This window comes from Oncorhynchus keta, chromosome 4 (assembly GCF_023373465.1).
Source record: "Oncorhynchus keta strain PuntledgeMale-10-30-2019 chromosome 4, Oket_V2, whole genome shotgun sequence".
Lineage (NCBI taxonomy): Eukaryota > Metazoa > Chordata > Actinopteri > Salmoniformes > Salmonidae > Oncorhynchus > Oncorhynchus keta.
Window position 1 is genome coordinate 2,303,327 of NC_068424.1, and position 17,652 is coordinate 2,320,978.

Sequence of the window (17,652 nt, forward strand, 5' to 3'; positions counted from 1 at the left end):
CAGAGCCCTGACAGAGCCCAGACAGAGCCCTGACAAAGCCCAGACAGAGCCCAGACAGAGCCCAGATAGAGCCCTGACAGAGCCCTGACAGAGCCCACACAGAGCCCAGACAGAGCCTTGTGACAGCCATATAAGAGAGGTTGCAAAATCCTGGTAACTTTTTCAAAATTCCCAGTTTTTCCATAAATCTTGGTTGGCAGATTCCCGTAATTAGAACGGAATATGCAGGAAATCAAGTCTTCCAACCAGGACTTTCTCCTTACAGTATCCAGCATGTTGAACCCTGTTGTTCTTCTCTCTCCCTACAGTATCCAGCATGTTGAACCCTGTTGTTCTTCTCTCTCCCTACAGTATCCAGCATGTTGAACCCTGTTGTTCTTCTCTCTCCCTACAGTATCCAGCATGTTGAACCCTGTTGTTCTTCTCTCTCCCTACAGTATCCAGCATGTTGAACCCTGTTGTTCTTCTCTCTCCCTACAGTATCCAGCATGTTGAACCCTGTTGTTCTTCTCTCTCCCTACAGTATCCAGCATGTTGAACCCTGTTGTTCTTCTCTCTCCTTACAGTATCCAGCATGTTGAACCCTGTTGTTCTTCTCTCTCCTTACAGTATCCAGCATGTTGAACCCTGTTGTTCTTCTCTCTCCCTACAGTATCCAGCATGTTGAACCCTGCTGTTCTTCTCTCTCCCTACAGTATCCAGCATGTTGAATGAACCCTGTTGTTCTTTTCTCTCCTTACAGTATCCAGCATGTTGAACCCTGTTGTTCTTCTCTCTCCTTACAGTATCCAGCATGTTGAACCCTGTTGTTCTTCTCTCTCCCTACAGTATCCAGCATGTTGAACCCTGCTGTTCTTCTCTCTCCCTACAGTATCCAGCATGTTGAACCCTGTTGTTCTTCTCTCTCCCTACAGTATCCAGCATGTTGAATGAACCCTGTTGTTCTTCTCTCTCCCTACAGTAGCCAGCATGTTGAACCCTGTTGTTCTTCTCTCTCCCACTGCAGACGAGGTTCTCTTGAAGTTTGGAACGAAGAGTGCCCGAGTGAGAAACACTGTTTACGACACCCTGCCAGTGGTCATCCATGGCAACGCAAACACCAAAGTGAGTAAGACAATATTAACATTTCCAACATGCCCGGAACCATCCAAGGTAATAACCACTTTCCAGGTGTCTGGGTACAGATCCATGGCCACAGTTCAGAACCAGTTTCCATCTCTGTTTCTGGAGAAAACAGAACCAGCCTCGCTGAATCATGACAGTGTTTCATAGTTCTTCATTGCAGTTGGAATGATACCTCCCCCCTCAATTGATCCCTACCTCCCCTTCTTGATCCCTACCTCCCCAGTATCCCTACCTCCCCCTCAATTGAACCCTGTTCCCCCTCAATTGATCCCTACATCCCCCTCACCCTACCTCCCCCTCATTTGAACCTCCCCCTGTTGTCCTACCTCCCCCTCAATTGATCCCTCCCCCTGCAGATCCCTACCACCTCTTGAAGTCCCTACCTCCCCTCAGTGAAACACTGACCTCAATTGATCCCTACCACCCCCTCAATTGATCCCTACCTCCCCCCTCAATTGATCCCTACCTCCCCCTCAATGATCCCTACCTCCCCCTCAATTGATCCCTACATGGATCCCTACCTCCCCCTCAATTGACCCTACCTCCCCCTAAGATCCCTACCTCCCCCTCAATTGATCCCTACATCCCCCTCAACCACCTCCCCCTAATAACCACTTTCCCTCAATTGATCCCTACACCCCCCTCAATTGATCCCTACCACCCTCCTCTATTGATCCCTACCAATTTCCATCCTCTGTTGATCCCTGGACCTCCCCCCTCAATTGATCCCTACCTCCCCCTCCATCATCCCCACATCCCCCCTCCTTCATCATCCCCACATCCCCCCTCCATCGATCCCTACCTCCCCCTCCCTCGATCCCTACCAACCCCCTCCCTCGATCCCTACCAACCCCCTCCCTCGATCCCTACCAACCCCCTCCCATTGATCCCTACCAACCCCTCCCTTGATCCCTACCAACCCCTCCCTTGATCCCTACCAACCCCCTCCCTTGATCCCTACCAACCCCCATCCCCTGATCCCTTACAACCCCCTCCATTGATCCTACCTCCCTCCCCTACCAACCCCTCCTCGATCCCTACCAACCCTTCCCTTTATCCCTACCAACCCTTCCCTTTATCCCTACCAACCCCCCTCACTCGATCCCTACCAACCCTTCCCTTTATCCCTACCAACCCCCTTTATCCCTACAACCCCTCCCTGATCCCTACCACCCCCTCTATCCCTGATCCCTCCCTCGATCCCCTACCAACCCCCTCCCTCGATCCCTACCACCCCCTCGATCGCTTGATCCCCTCCCTCCCCGATCCCTACCAACCCTTCCCTTTATCCCTACCAACCCCTCACTCGATCCCTACCAACCCTTCCCTTTATCCCTACCAACCCTTCCCTTTATCCCTACCAACCCCTCCCTCGATCCCTACCAACCCCTCACTCGATCCCTACCAACCCCCTCCCTCGATCCCTACCAACCCCTCCCTCGATCCCTACCAACCCCTCCCTCCTCGATCCCTACCAACCCCTCCCTCCCTCGATCCCTACCAACCCCCTCCCTCCCTTTATCCCTACCAACCCCCTCACTCGATCCCTACCAACCCCCTCCCTCGATCCCTACCAACCCTTCCCTTTATCCCTACCAACCCCTCCCTCGATCCCTACCAACCCCTCCCTCGATCCTACCAACCCCTCCCTCCCTCGATCGCTACCAACCCCCTCCCTCCCTCGATCCCTACCAACCCCCTTCCCTTTATCCCTACCAACCCCTCACTCGATCCCTACCAACCCCCTCCCTCGATCCCTACCAACCCTTCCCTTTATCCCTACCAACCCCCTCCCTCGATCCCTACCAACCCCTCACTCGATCCCTACCAACCCCTCCCTCGATCCCTACCAACCCCCTCCCTCGATCCCTACCAACCCCCTCCCTCCCTCGATCGCTACCAACCCCCTCCCTCCCTCGATCCCTACCAACCCCCTCCCTCCCTTGATCCCTACCAACCCCCCTCGATCCCCAACCCTTCCTCGATCCCTCCATCCCTCTCCCTCTCCCTCTCCCTGCCCTAAAACCTCTCGCTCTCCCTCTCTCTCCCTGCCCTAAAACCTCTCTCTCCCTCTCCCTCTCCCTGCCCCTAAACCTCTCTCTCTCCCTCTCCCTCTCCCTGCCCCTAAACCTCTCTCTCCCTCTCCCTCTCCCTGCCCCTAAACCTCTCTCTCCCTCTCCCTCTCCCTAAACCTCTCTCTCCATCTCACCCCCATTAGCAGTTCCACAGCTCTGAGGTCAGTGAGTTCTGATGATATTTCTGGTAGATACATTCTCTTGGGAGGCTTTTCTATCCCTCTGGCCTTTTCCTCACAGCTTTCCCTCTCTTTCTGCCCCATCACTCTTCTCTGGTATCCACCACACGTCATCAAACCCACCCACCACAGTGTTGAGTCATTCTCCACAACAACAGAACCATCTGCTGCATTCACTCCTAAAGTGCTTCCCAAATGGCTACTAATTCCCAAAGGGCCCTGGTCAAAGTAGTGTACTATATAGGGAATAGGGTGCCATAGGGCTGTGGTCTAAAATAGTGCACTATATGGGGGATAGGGTGCCTTTTGGGAAGCTAACATAGTCCAGGAGCCTAGTCAGTCCAGCTAGCCTCTACGGTTTATAAGCCTCCAGGCAGGCTGGAGTTGGAGCTCGCTAAGGCCCAAGGATGTGCAGCCCAGCCTGGTTAGATCTACAGACCCCCAGAGATGGGGAGAGTGATGGAGAGAGAGATGGAGAGAGAGATCTGGAGATGGAGAGAGAGATGTAGAGATGGCGAGAGAGAGATGGAGAGAGAGATGGGGAGATGGAGAGAGAGATATAGAGATGGGGAGAGAGATGTAGAGATGGGGAGAGAGATGGAGAGATGGGGAGAGAGATGGAGAGATGTAGAGATGGATAGGGAGAGATGGGGAGAGATGGAGAGAGATGTAGAGATGGAGAGAGAGATGGGGAGATGGAGAGATGGAGAGAGAGATGGAGAGATGGGGATGAGAGATGGAGAGAGAGAGATGGATGGAGATGGGGAGAGAGATGTAGAGATGGAGAGAGAGGGAGGAGAGATGGATAAAGAGAAATGTAGAGATGAGGAGAGAGGAGATGGAGAGATGGAGATGGAGAGATGAGGAGAGAGATTTAGAGATGGAGGGATGAGGATGGGAGAGAGATGACAGAGATGGGGAGAGGGATTTCACTTTCTTTTTTGGGTAGGAGTGATAGTTTTCCGCCCATTGACCTGTTCCTCTGTTTCAGGTACAGCAGAATTACTTAATCTCTTACTCTGGGATTACATCTCTTAATTTGGGATTAAATATATTAATCTGGGATTACATCTCTTAATCTGGGATTACATCTCTTAATTTGGGATTAAATATCTTAATCTGGGATTACATCTCTTAATCTGGGATTAAATATCTTAATCTGGGATTACATCTCTTAATCTGGGATTACATCTCTTAATTTGGGATTAAATATCTTAATCTGGGATTACATCTCTTAATCTGGGATTACATCTCTTAATCTGGGATTAAATATCTTAATCTGGGATTACATCTCTTAATCTGGGATTAAATATCTTAATCTGGGATTAAATATCTTAATCTGGGATTACATCTATTCATCTGGGATTACATCTCTTAATCTGGGATTTCCACAACATTTTAACTGGATTATCTTTGAATAAAGTCTGGGTTAGTTGCATTTCGAAGACATCTGTAGTGTGGTTGTTGTCGTCAGACGAGATGAAGTGGATAATCCCTAGCTTCCAGTAATCACAACCACACACAACGTACACAGAGTCAACCTCCAACAGCTCTGTCATGTATTAGTGAGAATCTGTTGTTGTTTAGCCAAGACGTGAATCCAAACACTACTGTTGTTAAAGTGCTTCCAGTGTGTGTGTGTGTGTGTGTGTGTGTGTGTGTGTGTGTGTGTGTGTGTGTGTGTGTGCTCACTATGAGGATATCTTTCATTGGATCACATATCTGATGAAACTGTGTGTCCAAACTGCTGTCCGTTTCTGTCTCCAGGTCACGTTGACCCGAGGGGAATATCCTTCTCTCCGTGTATTAAACTAGAACACCTATAAAACGTGTTGAATGCAGCTACATTCTGGGAAGTGACTTCAGACAGGATAATTACAGTGCATTTAGACAGTGTAGATTTGACGGAGGAAATGTTTATGCTCCGGGCTTTAATCGTCTGCTTTGAACTGTCAGTGACCTCTCTCAGTCCAGACTGACCCTCTCACCAGAGTCCTACATTACGACCCCACAGGGCGAAGAGTAGTGCACTGTCGAGAGGATAGGATGCCATTTGGAACCCAGGCCTACTGAGCGGCTCTGAATCACCACATGGACGGAATATACTTCTCATGGGATGAAATCATCCTCTATTTCTAATATAGAATGTTTTTTTTTAAAGGATAATTAAACTTTAAAATAACCACGTAGTTTCTTTGTTCATTCGTGTGATGATTTATTAGTTTTTTCTTCTTCTTCCAGATGTATTTGAACTATCTAGGAAACTACATCCCCAACGCCTGGAACTACGAGAGAGGCTGTGGCGTCTGTGACCACAACATGGTGGATTTGTCTCAGCTCCAAGTAAGTGAATCATGAGAACCTGAGATTTACTCCTCTCCTCTCCTCTCCTCTCCTCTCCTCTCCTCTCCTCTCCTCTCCTCTCCTCTCCTCTCCTCTCCTCTCCATCCCTCTCCTCTCCTCTCCTCTCCTCTCCTCTCCTCTCCTCTCCTCTCCTCTCCATCCACTCTCCTCTCCTCTCCTCTCCATCCACTCTCCTCTCCTCTCTTCTCTTCTCCTCTCCTCTCCTCTCCTCTCCTCTCTCCTCTCCTCTCCTCTCTCTCTCCTCTCCTCTCCTCTCCTCTCCTCTCCATCCACTCTCCTCTCTTCTCCTCTCCTCTCCTCTCCTCTCCTCTCCTCTCCTCTCCTCTCCATCCACTCTCCTCTCCTCTCCTCTCCTCTCCTCTCCTCTCCTCTCCTCTCCTCTCCTCTCTCTCCTCTCCTCTCCTCTCCATCCACTCTCCTCTCCTCTACATCCTCTCCTCCTCTCTCCTCCCTCCTTATCTCTCCAACTCCTCCTCACTCCTCCTTTCTCCTCATCTTTTTCCACTCCACCCCCCCTCCTCCTCCTCCTCCTCTCTCCTCCACCCCCTCTTCCCCCTTCTCCTCTCGATTAAGTATTGGGGGGTGGGGGTACACATTGAGGAGATATGGTTCTTCTGTTGTAGTCATGGGTTGTTTTAAGGTGGAGATATGGTTCTTCTGTTGTAGTCATGGGTTGTTTTAAGGTGGAGATATGGTTCTTCTGTTGTAGTCATGGGTTGTTTTAAGGTGGAGATATGGTTCTTCTGTTGTAGTCATGGGTTGTTTTAAGGTGGAGATATGGTTCTTCTGTTGTAGTCATGGGTTGTTTTAAGGTGGAGATATGGTTCTCCTGTTGCAGTCATGGGTTGTTAAGGAGGAGATATGGTTCTCCTGTTGTAGTCATGGGTTGTTTTAAGGTGGAGATATGGTTCTCCTGTTGTAGTCATGGGTTGTTTTAAGGTGGAGATATGGTTCTCCTGTTGTAGTCATGGGTTGTTTTAAGGTGGAGATATGGTTCTCCTGTTGTAGTCATGGGTTGTTTTAAGGTGGAGATATGGTTCTTCTGTTGTAGTCATGGGTTGTTTTAAGGTGGAGATATGGTTCTCTGTTGTAGTCATGGGTTGTTTTAAGGTGGAGATATGGTTCTTCTGTTGTAGTCATGGGTTGTTTTAAGGTGGAGATATGGTTCTTCTGTTGTAGTCATGGGTTGTTTTAAGGTGGAGATATGGTTCTCCTGTTGTAGTCATGGGTTGTTTTAAGGTGGAGATATGGTTCTTCTGTTGTAGTCATGGGTTGTTTTAAGGTGGAGATATGGTTCTTCTGTTGTAGTCATGGGTTGTTTTAAGGTGGAGATATGGTTCTCCTGTTGTAGTCATGGGTTGTATTAAGGTGGAGATATGGTTCTCCTGTTGTAGTCATGTGCCAATGGTCATCAATCAACAAGATCATTGAAAGAAAACATGCCTATTTTATTTAATAATGTACACCATTTAAAACAGCCAAACTATTCACAGCGCTATTCAGTTGGTGAGAGACAGAAATTCAGTCAATACCAGGAATAGATTGTCCACCATCTGTTATCCAGACAGAAAAGATAAATAGGCAAAATAACATTTCGATTTAGAGCAATAAAATTATTGAATCATTTATCTGAGCAAACCAGAAACTGTTCAAAATATACATTCAAACAATACTTTAAAACCATTTAAATATAACACATAGGAACGTTGTGCTGGACTATAGTAGATGATGGAATCAATCTGTCATTTCAGATTGTTAGAGTGTTTATCTGGTCAGTATATTAGTATATTATATTATATTAGTGTATTATGTCTGTTTGTAACAGTGTGTTATATGTGAAAATGTGATCGTATTATAAATTGTACTTGACTGTTTAACGACTCTTGGGAGATTAGTCCAAATGATGACTAAAATAGATCCTGATCAAATCAAATATCCTCCTCTCTCCTCGTTCCCCTCCTTCTCCTCCTCTCTCTCCTCCTCTCAACACCTTCTCCTAACTCCTCCTCCTTCTTTTTCTCCTCTCTCCTCCTCTCTCTCCTCCTCTCCTCCTCTCTCTCATCCTCTCTCTCCTCCTCCTCTCCTCCCTCCTCTCTCTCCTCCTCCTCCTCTCCTCCTCCTCTCTCCTCCTCTCCTCCTCCTCTCTCCTCCTCTCCTCCTCTCCTCCTCCTCTCTCCTCCTCTCTCCTCCTCCTCCTCTCTCCTCCTCTCCTCCTCTCTCTCCTCCTCCTCTCCTCCTCCTCTCTCCTCCTCCTCCTCTCTCCTCCTCTCCTCCTCTCTCTCCTCTCTCTCCTCCTCCTCTCTCCTCCTCTCCTCCATCTCTCTCCTCCTCCTCCTCTCTCCTCCTCTCTCTCCTCTCTCTCCTCCTCCTCTCTCCATCTCTCTCCTCCTCCTCCTCTCTCCTCTCTCCTCCTCCTCTCTCCTCCGCTCAACTCCTCCTCCTCCTCCTCCTACTGAAGGAGGAGTGATTACTAGAAACAAATAGTTTCCTCTTTTATCTGTGGATTAAATGACGTTGTAGAGAAAACACTATTTTGTGTGACTCAAAATGGGTCAAAATTCTACAAATATCCAGAAAAAAAAGGACCTGTAACTCTGTTTACTGTTTTATCTGTAGATGAATTGTAGGAGTAGAGGACCTTGTGCATTTCAGGTCAAATAACAACCCAATGTTTATATCCCAGGTCACATTAGCTAGCAACAGCAAATGAGCTAGCAACAGCAAATGAGCTAGCAACAGCAAATGAGCTAGCAACAGCAAATGAGCTAGTAACAGCAAATGAGCTAGCAACAGCAAATCAGCTAGTAACAGCAAATGAGCTAGCAACAGCAAATCAGCTAGTAACAGCAAATGAGCTAGCAACAGCAAATGAGCTAGTAACAGCAAATGAGCTAGCAACAGCAAATGAGCTAGCAACAGCAAATGAGCTAGCAACAGCAAATGAGCTAGCAACAGCAAATGAGCTAGTAACAGCAAATGAGCTAGCAACAGCAAATGTTGGTTTTGCTATATTAACCTGCGTGTCTCGATCATGTCTGGATCATGTCTGGTGTGGATGTACAAACATGCGTTTGCCCGGTCTACACAACATGTAACCCTCCCAATAATAACAGGCGGTGCTCCCTGGGTCCCTGTAGACCCTTCCTAAAAAAGCACTCTAGCTAGAGGAAGCAGAGAGCTGCTGTGGTAGAGGAAATGGTTTTTGGGTTTTCATTGAGCTTCACTTAAAAGGGTGTCACTGTCAACCAGCCATCGTTTTAGTGACTTAGGACTTGTATCCACCCGGGGTAAAATACTGCGGTCAGCAGATTTTTTTCCCCACAAAGCTCAGCCAAGGCAGGCAATGTCTGAACAGACATATCAGTGACAGGAGTAACTGTCTCTATAGACATATCAGTGACAGGAGTAACTGTCTCTATAGACATATCAGTGACAGGAGTAACTGTCTCTATAGACATATCAGTGACAGGAGTAACTGTCTCTATAGACATATCAGTAACAGGAGTAACTGTCTCTATAGACATATCAGTGACAGGAGTAACTGTCTCTATAGACATATCAGTGACAGGAGTAACTGTCTCTATAGACATATCAGTGACAGGAGTAACTGTCTCTATAGACATATCAGTGACAGGAGTAACTGTCTCTATAGACATATCAGTGACAGGAGTAACTGTCTCTATAGACATATCAGTAACAGGAGTAACTGTCTCTATAGACATATCAGTGACAGGAGTAACTGTCTCTATAGACATATCAGTGACAGGAGTAACTGTCTCTATAGACATATCAGTGACAGGAGTAACTGTCTCTATAGACATATCAGTGACAGGAGTAACTGTCTCTATAGACATATCAGTGACAGGAGTAACTGTCTCTATAGACATATCAGTGACAGGAGTAACTGTCTCTATAGACATATCAGTAACAGGAGTAACTGTCTCTATAGACATATCAGTGACAGGAGTAACTGTCTCTATAGACATATCAGTGACAGGAGTAACTGTCTCTATAGACATATCAGTGACAGGAGTAACTGTCTCTATAGACATATCAGTGACAGGAGTAACTGTCTCTATAGACATATCAGTGACAGGAGTAACTGTCTCTATAGACATATCAGTGACAGGAGTAACTGTCTCTATAGACATATCAGTGACAGGAGTAACTGTCTCTATAGACATATCAGTGACAGGAGTAACTGTCTCTATAGACATATCAGTGACAGGAGTAACTGTCTCTATAGACATATCAGTGACAGGAGTAACTGTCTCTATAGACATATCAGTGACAGGAGTAACTGTCTCTATAGACATATCAGTAACAGGAGTAACTGTCTCTATAGACATGTCTCTATAGACATATCAGTAACAGGAGTAACTGTCTCTATAGACATATCAGTGACAGGAGTAACTGTCTCTATAGACATATCAGTAACAGGAGTAACTGTCTCTATAGACATATCAGTGACAGGAGTAACTGTCTCTATAGACATATCAGTGACAGGAGTAACTGTCTCTATAGACATATCAGTGACAGGAGTAACTGTCTCTATAGACATATCAGTGACAGGAGTAACTGTCTCTATAGACATATCAGTAACAGGAGTAACTGTCTCTATAGACATATCAGTGACAGGAGTAACTGTCTCTATAGACATATCAGTGACAGGAGTAACTGTCTCTATAGACATATCAGTGACAGGAGTAACTGTCTCTATAGACATATCAGTGACAGGAGTAACTGTCTCTATAGGCATATCAGTGACAGGAGTAACTGTCTCTATAGACATATCAGTGACAGGAGTAACTGTCTCTATAGACATATCAGTGACAGGAGTAACTGTCTCTATAGACATATCAGTGACAGGAGTAACTGTCTCTATAGACATATCAGTGACAGGAGTAACTGTCTCTATAGACATATCAGTGACAGGAGTAACTGTCTCTATAGACATATCAGTGACAGGAGTAACTGTCTCTATAGACATATCAGTGACAGGAGTAAACTGTCTCTATAGACATATCAGTGACAGGAGTAACTGTCTCTATAGACATATCAGTGACAGGAGTAACTGTCTCTATAGACATATCAGTGACAGGAGTAACTGTCTCTATAGACATATCAGTGACAGGAGTAACTGTCTCTATAGACATATCAGTGACAGGAGTAACTGTCTCTATAGACATATCAGTGACAGGAGTAACTGTCTCTATAGACATATCAGTAACAGGAGTAACTGTCTCTACAGACATATCAGTGACAGGAGTAACTGTCTCTATAGACATATCAGTGACAGGAGTAACTGTCTCTATAGACATATCAGTGACAGGAGTAACTGTCTCTATAGACATATCAGTAACAGGAGTAACTGTCTCTATAGACATATCAGTGACAGGAGTTAGAACTTTTTGTTAGAATTTGTCTGTCCGTCCGTCTGTCTGTCAACTCTATTTTTCAGTTCTTGCAAGGATAGAAACAAAGACATTTGGTGGAATGTTTAGAAGCCTTGGATGGTAACGCAGAGTATATCATCAGGTCAATGGAGGCTGCTGAGGGGAGGACTGTCTCTATAGACATATCAGTGACAGGAGTAAACTGTCTCTATAATGTTGTCATTCATGTGGTTTTCCATGTGGTTTTATACTATTCCATTGACTCCATTCCAGTCTTTACTATGAGCCGTCCTCCCCTCAGCAGCCTCCACTGGCTAAAGTACAGATCTTGCCACCGCACTTACCCTACAACATACACTACATGGACAAACGTTTAAGAACGCCTACTCATTCAATGTTTGTTTTTTTCTACATTGTTGAATAATAGTGAAGACTAGGAAATAACACCTATGGAATCATTTCGTAACCAAAAAAGTGTTAAACAAATCTAAATATATTTTATATTTGAGATTCTTCAAAGTAGCCACCGTTTGCCTTGATGATAGCATTTTCTCAACCAGCTTCATGACGTAGTCACCTGGAATGCATTTCATTTATCAGGTGTGCCTTCTTAAAAGTTCATTTATGGAATATTTTTGCTTCTTAATGCGTTTAGCCAATCAGTTGTGTTGTGACAAGGTAGGGGTGGTATACAGAAGATAGCCCTATTTGGTAAAAGACCAAGTCCATATTGTGGCAAGAACAGCACAAATAAGCAAAGAGAAACAACCAGTCCATCATTACTTTAAGACATGAAGGTTAATCAATATGGAACATTTCATGATCTTTGCAGTGCAGTCCCAAAAACCATCAAGTGCTATGATGAAACTGGCTTTCATGAGAACTTCCACAGGAAAGGAAGACCCAGAGTAACCTCTACTGCAGAAGATAAGTTCATTAGAGTTACCAACCTCAGAAATTGCAGCCCAGATAAATGCTTCACAGAGTTCAAGTAACAGACACATCTCAACATCAACTGTTCAGAGGAGACTGCGAGAATCAGGCCTTCATGGTAGAATTGCTGCAAAGAAAACACTACTAAAGGACACCAATAAGAAGAAGAGACTTGCTTGGGCCAAGAAACACGAGCAATGGACATTAGACCAGTGGAAATCTGTCCTTTGGTCAGAGTCCAAATTGGAGATTTTTGGTTCCAACCGCCGTGTCTTTGTTTAACGCACAGTAGGGGAACAGATGATCTCTGCATGTGTGGTTCCTCTTTGAAGCATGGAGGAAGAGGTGTGATGGTGAACGGATGATCTCCGCATGTGTGGTTCCACTTTGAAGCATGGAGGAGGAGGTGTGATGGTGAACGGATGATCTCCGCATGTGTGGGACACTTAACCAGCATGCCTACCACAGCATTCTGCAGCAATACGCCATCCCACCTGTTTGCGCTTAGTGGGACTATCATTTGTTTTTCAACAGCACAATGACCCAACACATCTCCAGGCTGTGTAAAGGGCTATTTGACCAAGAAGGAGAGTGATGGAGTGCTGCATCAGATGACCTGGCCTCCACAATCCCCCGACCTCAACCATATTGAGATGGTTTGGGATGAGTGTCGGACTGCAGAGTGAAGGAAAACCAGACAACAAGTGCTCAGCATATGTGGGAACAAGAGTGTGCAAAGGTGTCATCAAGGCAAAGAGTGGCTACTTTGAAGAATCTCAAATCTCAAATATATTTAGATTTTTTAAAAACTGTTTTGGTTAATTTTATAGTTGTGTTGTTATTCTACAATGTAGAAAATAGTAAAACAATAAATAAAGAAACATCCTTGAATGAGTAGTTCTAAAACTTTTGACCGGTACTGTATACTGAAGTCTGATGTCTTCAGAGAGGCTCTTTTCACATGCAGAGACTTCACTGTGAGTTATATGAATGGGATGGATTCACGGTATTTACTGTATCTGGAGCTAACTCCGTACAAGCCAAGCACGCCTTATAAAAGACATCTTTGTGAGAATGTCTAGAAGATGTCCTCGATGAACCCTCTTCCACCAGACTACCACTAAATACAAGGAACGGACAAGTCCTCGGGAAAAGCCTGCCTCTCATCTGGGCAGGATATTTATTGGATGCTGAGGGTGAGATGAGAGGCGCAGACATTTCTCACTGCTGTGCTATTCAGAAAAAAACTTGACTTACTGACTTACTGGACTATTAGTTTGGGTGGAGGAAATTCAGACCTACTAGACTATATTAGTCTGGGTGGAGGGAATTCAGACTTACAGGACTATATTAGTCTGGGTGGAGGGAATTCAGACTTACAGGACTATATTAGTCTGAGTGGAGGGAATTCAGACTTAAAGGACTATATTAGTCTGAGTGGAGGGAATTCAGACTTAAAGGACTATATTAGTCTGGGTGGAGGGAATTCAGACTTACAGGACTATATTAGTCTGGGTGGAGGGAATTCAGACTTACAGGACTATATTAGTCTGAGTGGAGGGAATTCAGACTATATTAGTCAGGACAGACTTACAGGACTATTTTAGTCTGAGTGGAGGGAATTCAGACTTACAGGACTATATTAGTCTGAGTGGAGGGAATTCAGACTTACAGGACTATATTAGTCTGAGTGGAGGAAATTCAGACTTACAGGACTATATTAGTCTGAGTGGAGGGAATTCAGACTTACAGGACTATATTAGTCTGGGTGGAGGGAATTCAGACTTACAGGACTATATTAGTCTGAGTGGAGGAAATTCAGACTTACAGGACTATATTAGTCTGAGTGGAGGGAATTCAGACTTACAGGGGAAAAGGCATCCAAGAGTTCAACTTCCAACAGAGCGGGATGGTTCAGGAACACTGGACCTGCTGTGTCCTGCCTGTTTGTGAGGAAAAGGTGTGAGGGAAAGAGAGAGAGAGTATGTCTTGCCTGTTTAAGGGATACGGGTCAGCCTGGGTCATTGCCGGTCCTCTTGCTATGTATACTGTGGTTTTGGGAGAGGGCCTAGGTCCTACCAGCACACAGACAAGTTGTTGCTGCTCTCTCTCTCTCTCTCTCTCTCTGTCCTCCCTGCCGGTAACAATTTAAGGGACCTCTGGCTTGATCCCTGGGTGACCCTTCCATGCTTGAAAGTTCTGGAACTCTGAGCCGTCGCGGAACTCACAAATTAGATGGTTTCAACCGGGTCCCTTTCCATCCCAGGCCGGCTGACACAGGCCTGGTCTTTTAACGTGGTCAAGAGGAGAAAGACACGGCCCTGTAGAGCTGTTTTGGGCCGGAGGCTCAGAGAGAGTCATGGGAAAGAACTCTCTCCTCTGTCTACTGTCTCTTCAGGGAGGGAACTGGTCTCACGACTCCATTTTGTCCAGACATAGTGTTTGGATCTGCACTCTTTGTTGCTGTTGTGTTTTTGTTTATGCTTTGTGACAGGTGTTATTCACTTTTACAATGCATTGTGTTTTATGTTCGTGACCAATGAGGTATAGTTTTGTTGAGACATTAGTTCTTAATGTAAGATGTAATGAGGTCATACTAGCCAATCATTTTTTATTTATTTAACCTTTTTAACTAGGCAAGTCAGTTTAAGGAAAAATTATTATTTACAATGACAGCCTACCCCGACCAAACCCTGCGGGACTCCCAATCACAGCCGGTTGTAATACAGCTTGGAATCGAACCAGGGTCTGTAGTGACGCCTCTAGCACTGCGATGCAGTGCCTTTGACCCTTGTGCCACTCGGGAGCAAGAGTTCAAGGTTCAAGGTTGAGATTAAGCATGAGCTAATTGAAATTGTTAGCCCTATGCTAACCTCGTCAGGTGGCAGTGAATATTTCCTGTAAAAAATTCCTCATTAGCCTATCAAAGATCTTAAAATAGGTCAACCTCCAAATTCAAGGTTTGCACGTGTCCCTCTGGAGGCTGAGTTAACCTATTTTATGAAATGCCATTGGTTTGTGGAGAAAAAGATTTTAAGATCTTTGATAGGCTAATGAGGAATTTGTTACAGGAAATAATCACAGCCACCTGCTGAGGTTAGCATAGGGCTAACATGTGCCAGGTTATCAGATGGGACCAGCTACAATGTAGCGTTCTCTCACGTGACACTACATCAATGATTTTAATTGGCTGATCTGATGCTTAAAATTAACCTTGAACTTAAACTAATGTTTTCAGGTACCAAAGGGACGAGTTATTCAAAACATCTTTCCATGCAACGTGTCATTTATGTTTTGTTTATTAATAAAAGTATGATTTTTTTTTTTTAAACAGGAGTATCCGACTGTTATGGTTGGAGTGTTCATCGAACAGCCCACTCCTTTCCTCTCTCAATTCTTCCAGAGACTTGTGACCCTCGACTACCCCAAAGATAAACTCAACGTCTTCGTTCATAACAACGTGAGTAACTGCAGCTGGACCTTGGCTCTGGATGAACTCAATTATGGACAAGACATAATCCGTCAACCATGGACTCTCCTTTCTCTCAGCTGTCTAATATAATATTAGTCATAACTATGTGTCTCTCTCTCTCTCTTCTAAAACTTTCCTCTCTCTCTCTCTCTCTCTCTCTCTCTCTCTCTCTGTCTGTCTTTCTCTCTCTGTCTCTCTCTCTCTGTTTCTCTCTCTCTGTATCTCTCTCTCTCTCTCTCTCTCTCTCTCTCTCTCTCTCTCTCTCTCTCTCTCTGTCTTTCTCTCTCTGTCTCTCTCTCTCTCTCTCTCTCTCCTCTCTCTCTCTCTCTCTCTCTCTCTCTCTCTCTCTCTCTCTCTCTCTCTCTCTCTCTATGTCTGTCTGTCTCTCTGTCTCTCTCTCTGTCTGTTTCTCTCTCTCTCTCTCTCTCTCTCTCTATGTCTGTCTGTCTGTCTGTCTGTCTGTCTGTCTCTCTGTCTGTCTCTCTGTCTCTGTCTGTCTGTCTCGCTCTGTCTCTATCTCTCAATTCATTTTTTTTCTTCCTCAAATGAAGGGCTTTATTGGCATGGGAAACATGTGTTAACACTGTCAAAGCAAGTGAAGTAGATAATAAACACAAGTGAAATAAACAATACAAATGAACAGTAAACATTACACTTACAAAAGGTCTCTCTCTGTTTCTCTCTCACACTCTCTCTCACCCTCTCTCACCATCTTTCACCCTCTTTCACCCTCTCTAACCCTTTCACCCTCTCTCACCCTCTCTCACCCTCTCTCACCCTCTCACCCTCTTTCACCCTCTCTCGCCCTCTCTCACTCTCTTTCACCCTCTCTCACCCTCTCTCACTCTCTTTCACCCTCTCTCACCCTCTTTCACCCTCTTTCACCCTCTCTCGCCCTCTTTCACCCTCTTTCACCCTCTCTCACCCTCTTTCACCCTCTCTCACCCTCTTTCTCTCTCTTCAGGAGGTTTACCATGAGAGACACATCCAGAGGTTTTGGGAGGAGAGTAAAGATGTGTTTAACAGCTTCAAGGTTGTGGGTCCGGAGGAGAACTTGAGCCAAGGACAGGCCAGAAACATGGGCATGTACGTACAGTACGCTACCAGACGTGTGTGTGTGTGTGTGTGTGTGTGTGTGTGTGTGTGTGTGTGTGTGTGTGTGTGTGTGTGTGTGTGTGTGTGTGTGTGTGTGTGTGTGTGTGTGTGTGTGTGTGTGTGTTGTGATGATTCCTCTAGCTGTGTGTTTGTGTGAGTGTGATGATTCCTCTAGCTGTGAGTGTGTGTGTGTGTGTGTGTGTGTGTGTGTGTGTGTGTGTGTGTGTCTGTGTGTGTGTCTGTGTGTGTGTGTGTGTGTGTGTGTGTGTGTGTGTGTGTGTGATGATTCCTCTAGCTGTTTGTGTGTGTGTGTGTGTGTGTGTGTGTGTGTGTGTGTGTGTGTGTGTGTGTGTGTGTGTGTGTGTGTGTGTGTGTGTGTGTGTGTGTGTGTGTGTGATGATTCCTCTAGCTGTGTGTCCCCCCCATCATATAATTTCACAGAGACATTTTCCATCTCAGACTTGTTATTTGATGAACAAAACAGTCTGAATATGAATGAATAGCTAACATCTCCATGAACCCTGAGCAATTAGATTGAAGTCACCTCAGTCACTCTGATGTTGAGTGTGAAACGGAAGCTCAGTCACTCTGATGTTGAGTTGGAAAACTTCCTCAGTCACTCTGATGTTGAGTGTGAAACGGAAGCTCAGTCACTCTGATGTTGAAACGGAAGATCAGTCACTCTGATGTTGAGTTGGAAAACGGAGCTCAGTCACTCATGTTGAGTGTGAAACCCTCTGATGTTGAGTTGGAAACGGAAGCTCAGTCACTCTGATGTTGAGTTGGAAACGGAAGCTCAGTCACTCTGATGTTGAGTTGGAAAACGGAAGCTCAGTCACTCTGATGTTGAGTTGGAAAACACCCTCTCAGTCACTCTGATGTTGAGTTGGAAACGGAAGCTCAGTCACTCTGATGTTGAGTTGGAAACGGAGCTCAGTCACTCTGATGTTGAGTTGGAAACGGAAGCTCAGTCACCTCTGATGTTGAGTTGGAAAACGGAAGCTCAGTCACTC

General features: G+C 45.5%; 1 protein-coding gene across 2 annotated transcripts in view; it reads left to right on the forward strand.

The window, feature by feature from the left end:
- LOC118381823 (procollagen-lysine,2-oxoglutarate 5-dioxygenase 2-like) overlaps positions 1–17,652 on the forward strand; it is a 160,216-nt gene that overhangs the window by 78,093 nt on the left and 64,471 nt on the right. For both annotated transcript variants that reach the window (XM_052498651.1, XM_052498648.1), the window contains exons 7-10: positions 1,007–1,104; positions 5,621–5,722; positions 15,407–15,532; positions 16,509–16,630. In XM_052498651.1, coding sequence (XP_052354611.1) covers positions 1,007–1,104; positions 5,621–5,722; positions 15,407–15,532; positions 16,509–16,630 — 448 coding nt within the window. The remainder of the gene's footprint in view (positions 1–1,006; positions 1,105–5,620; positions 5,723–15,406; positions 15,533–16,508; positions 16,631–17,652) is intronic.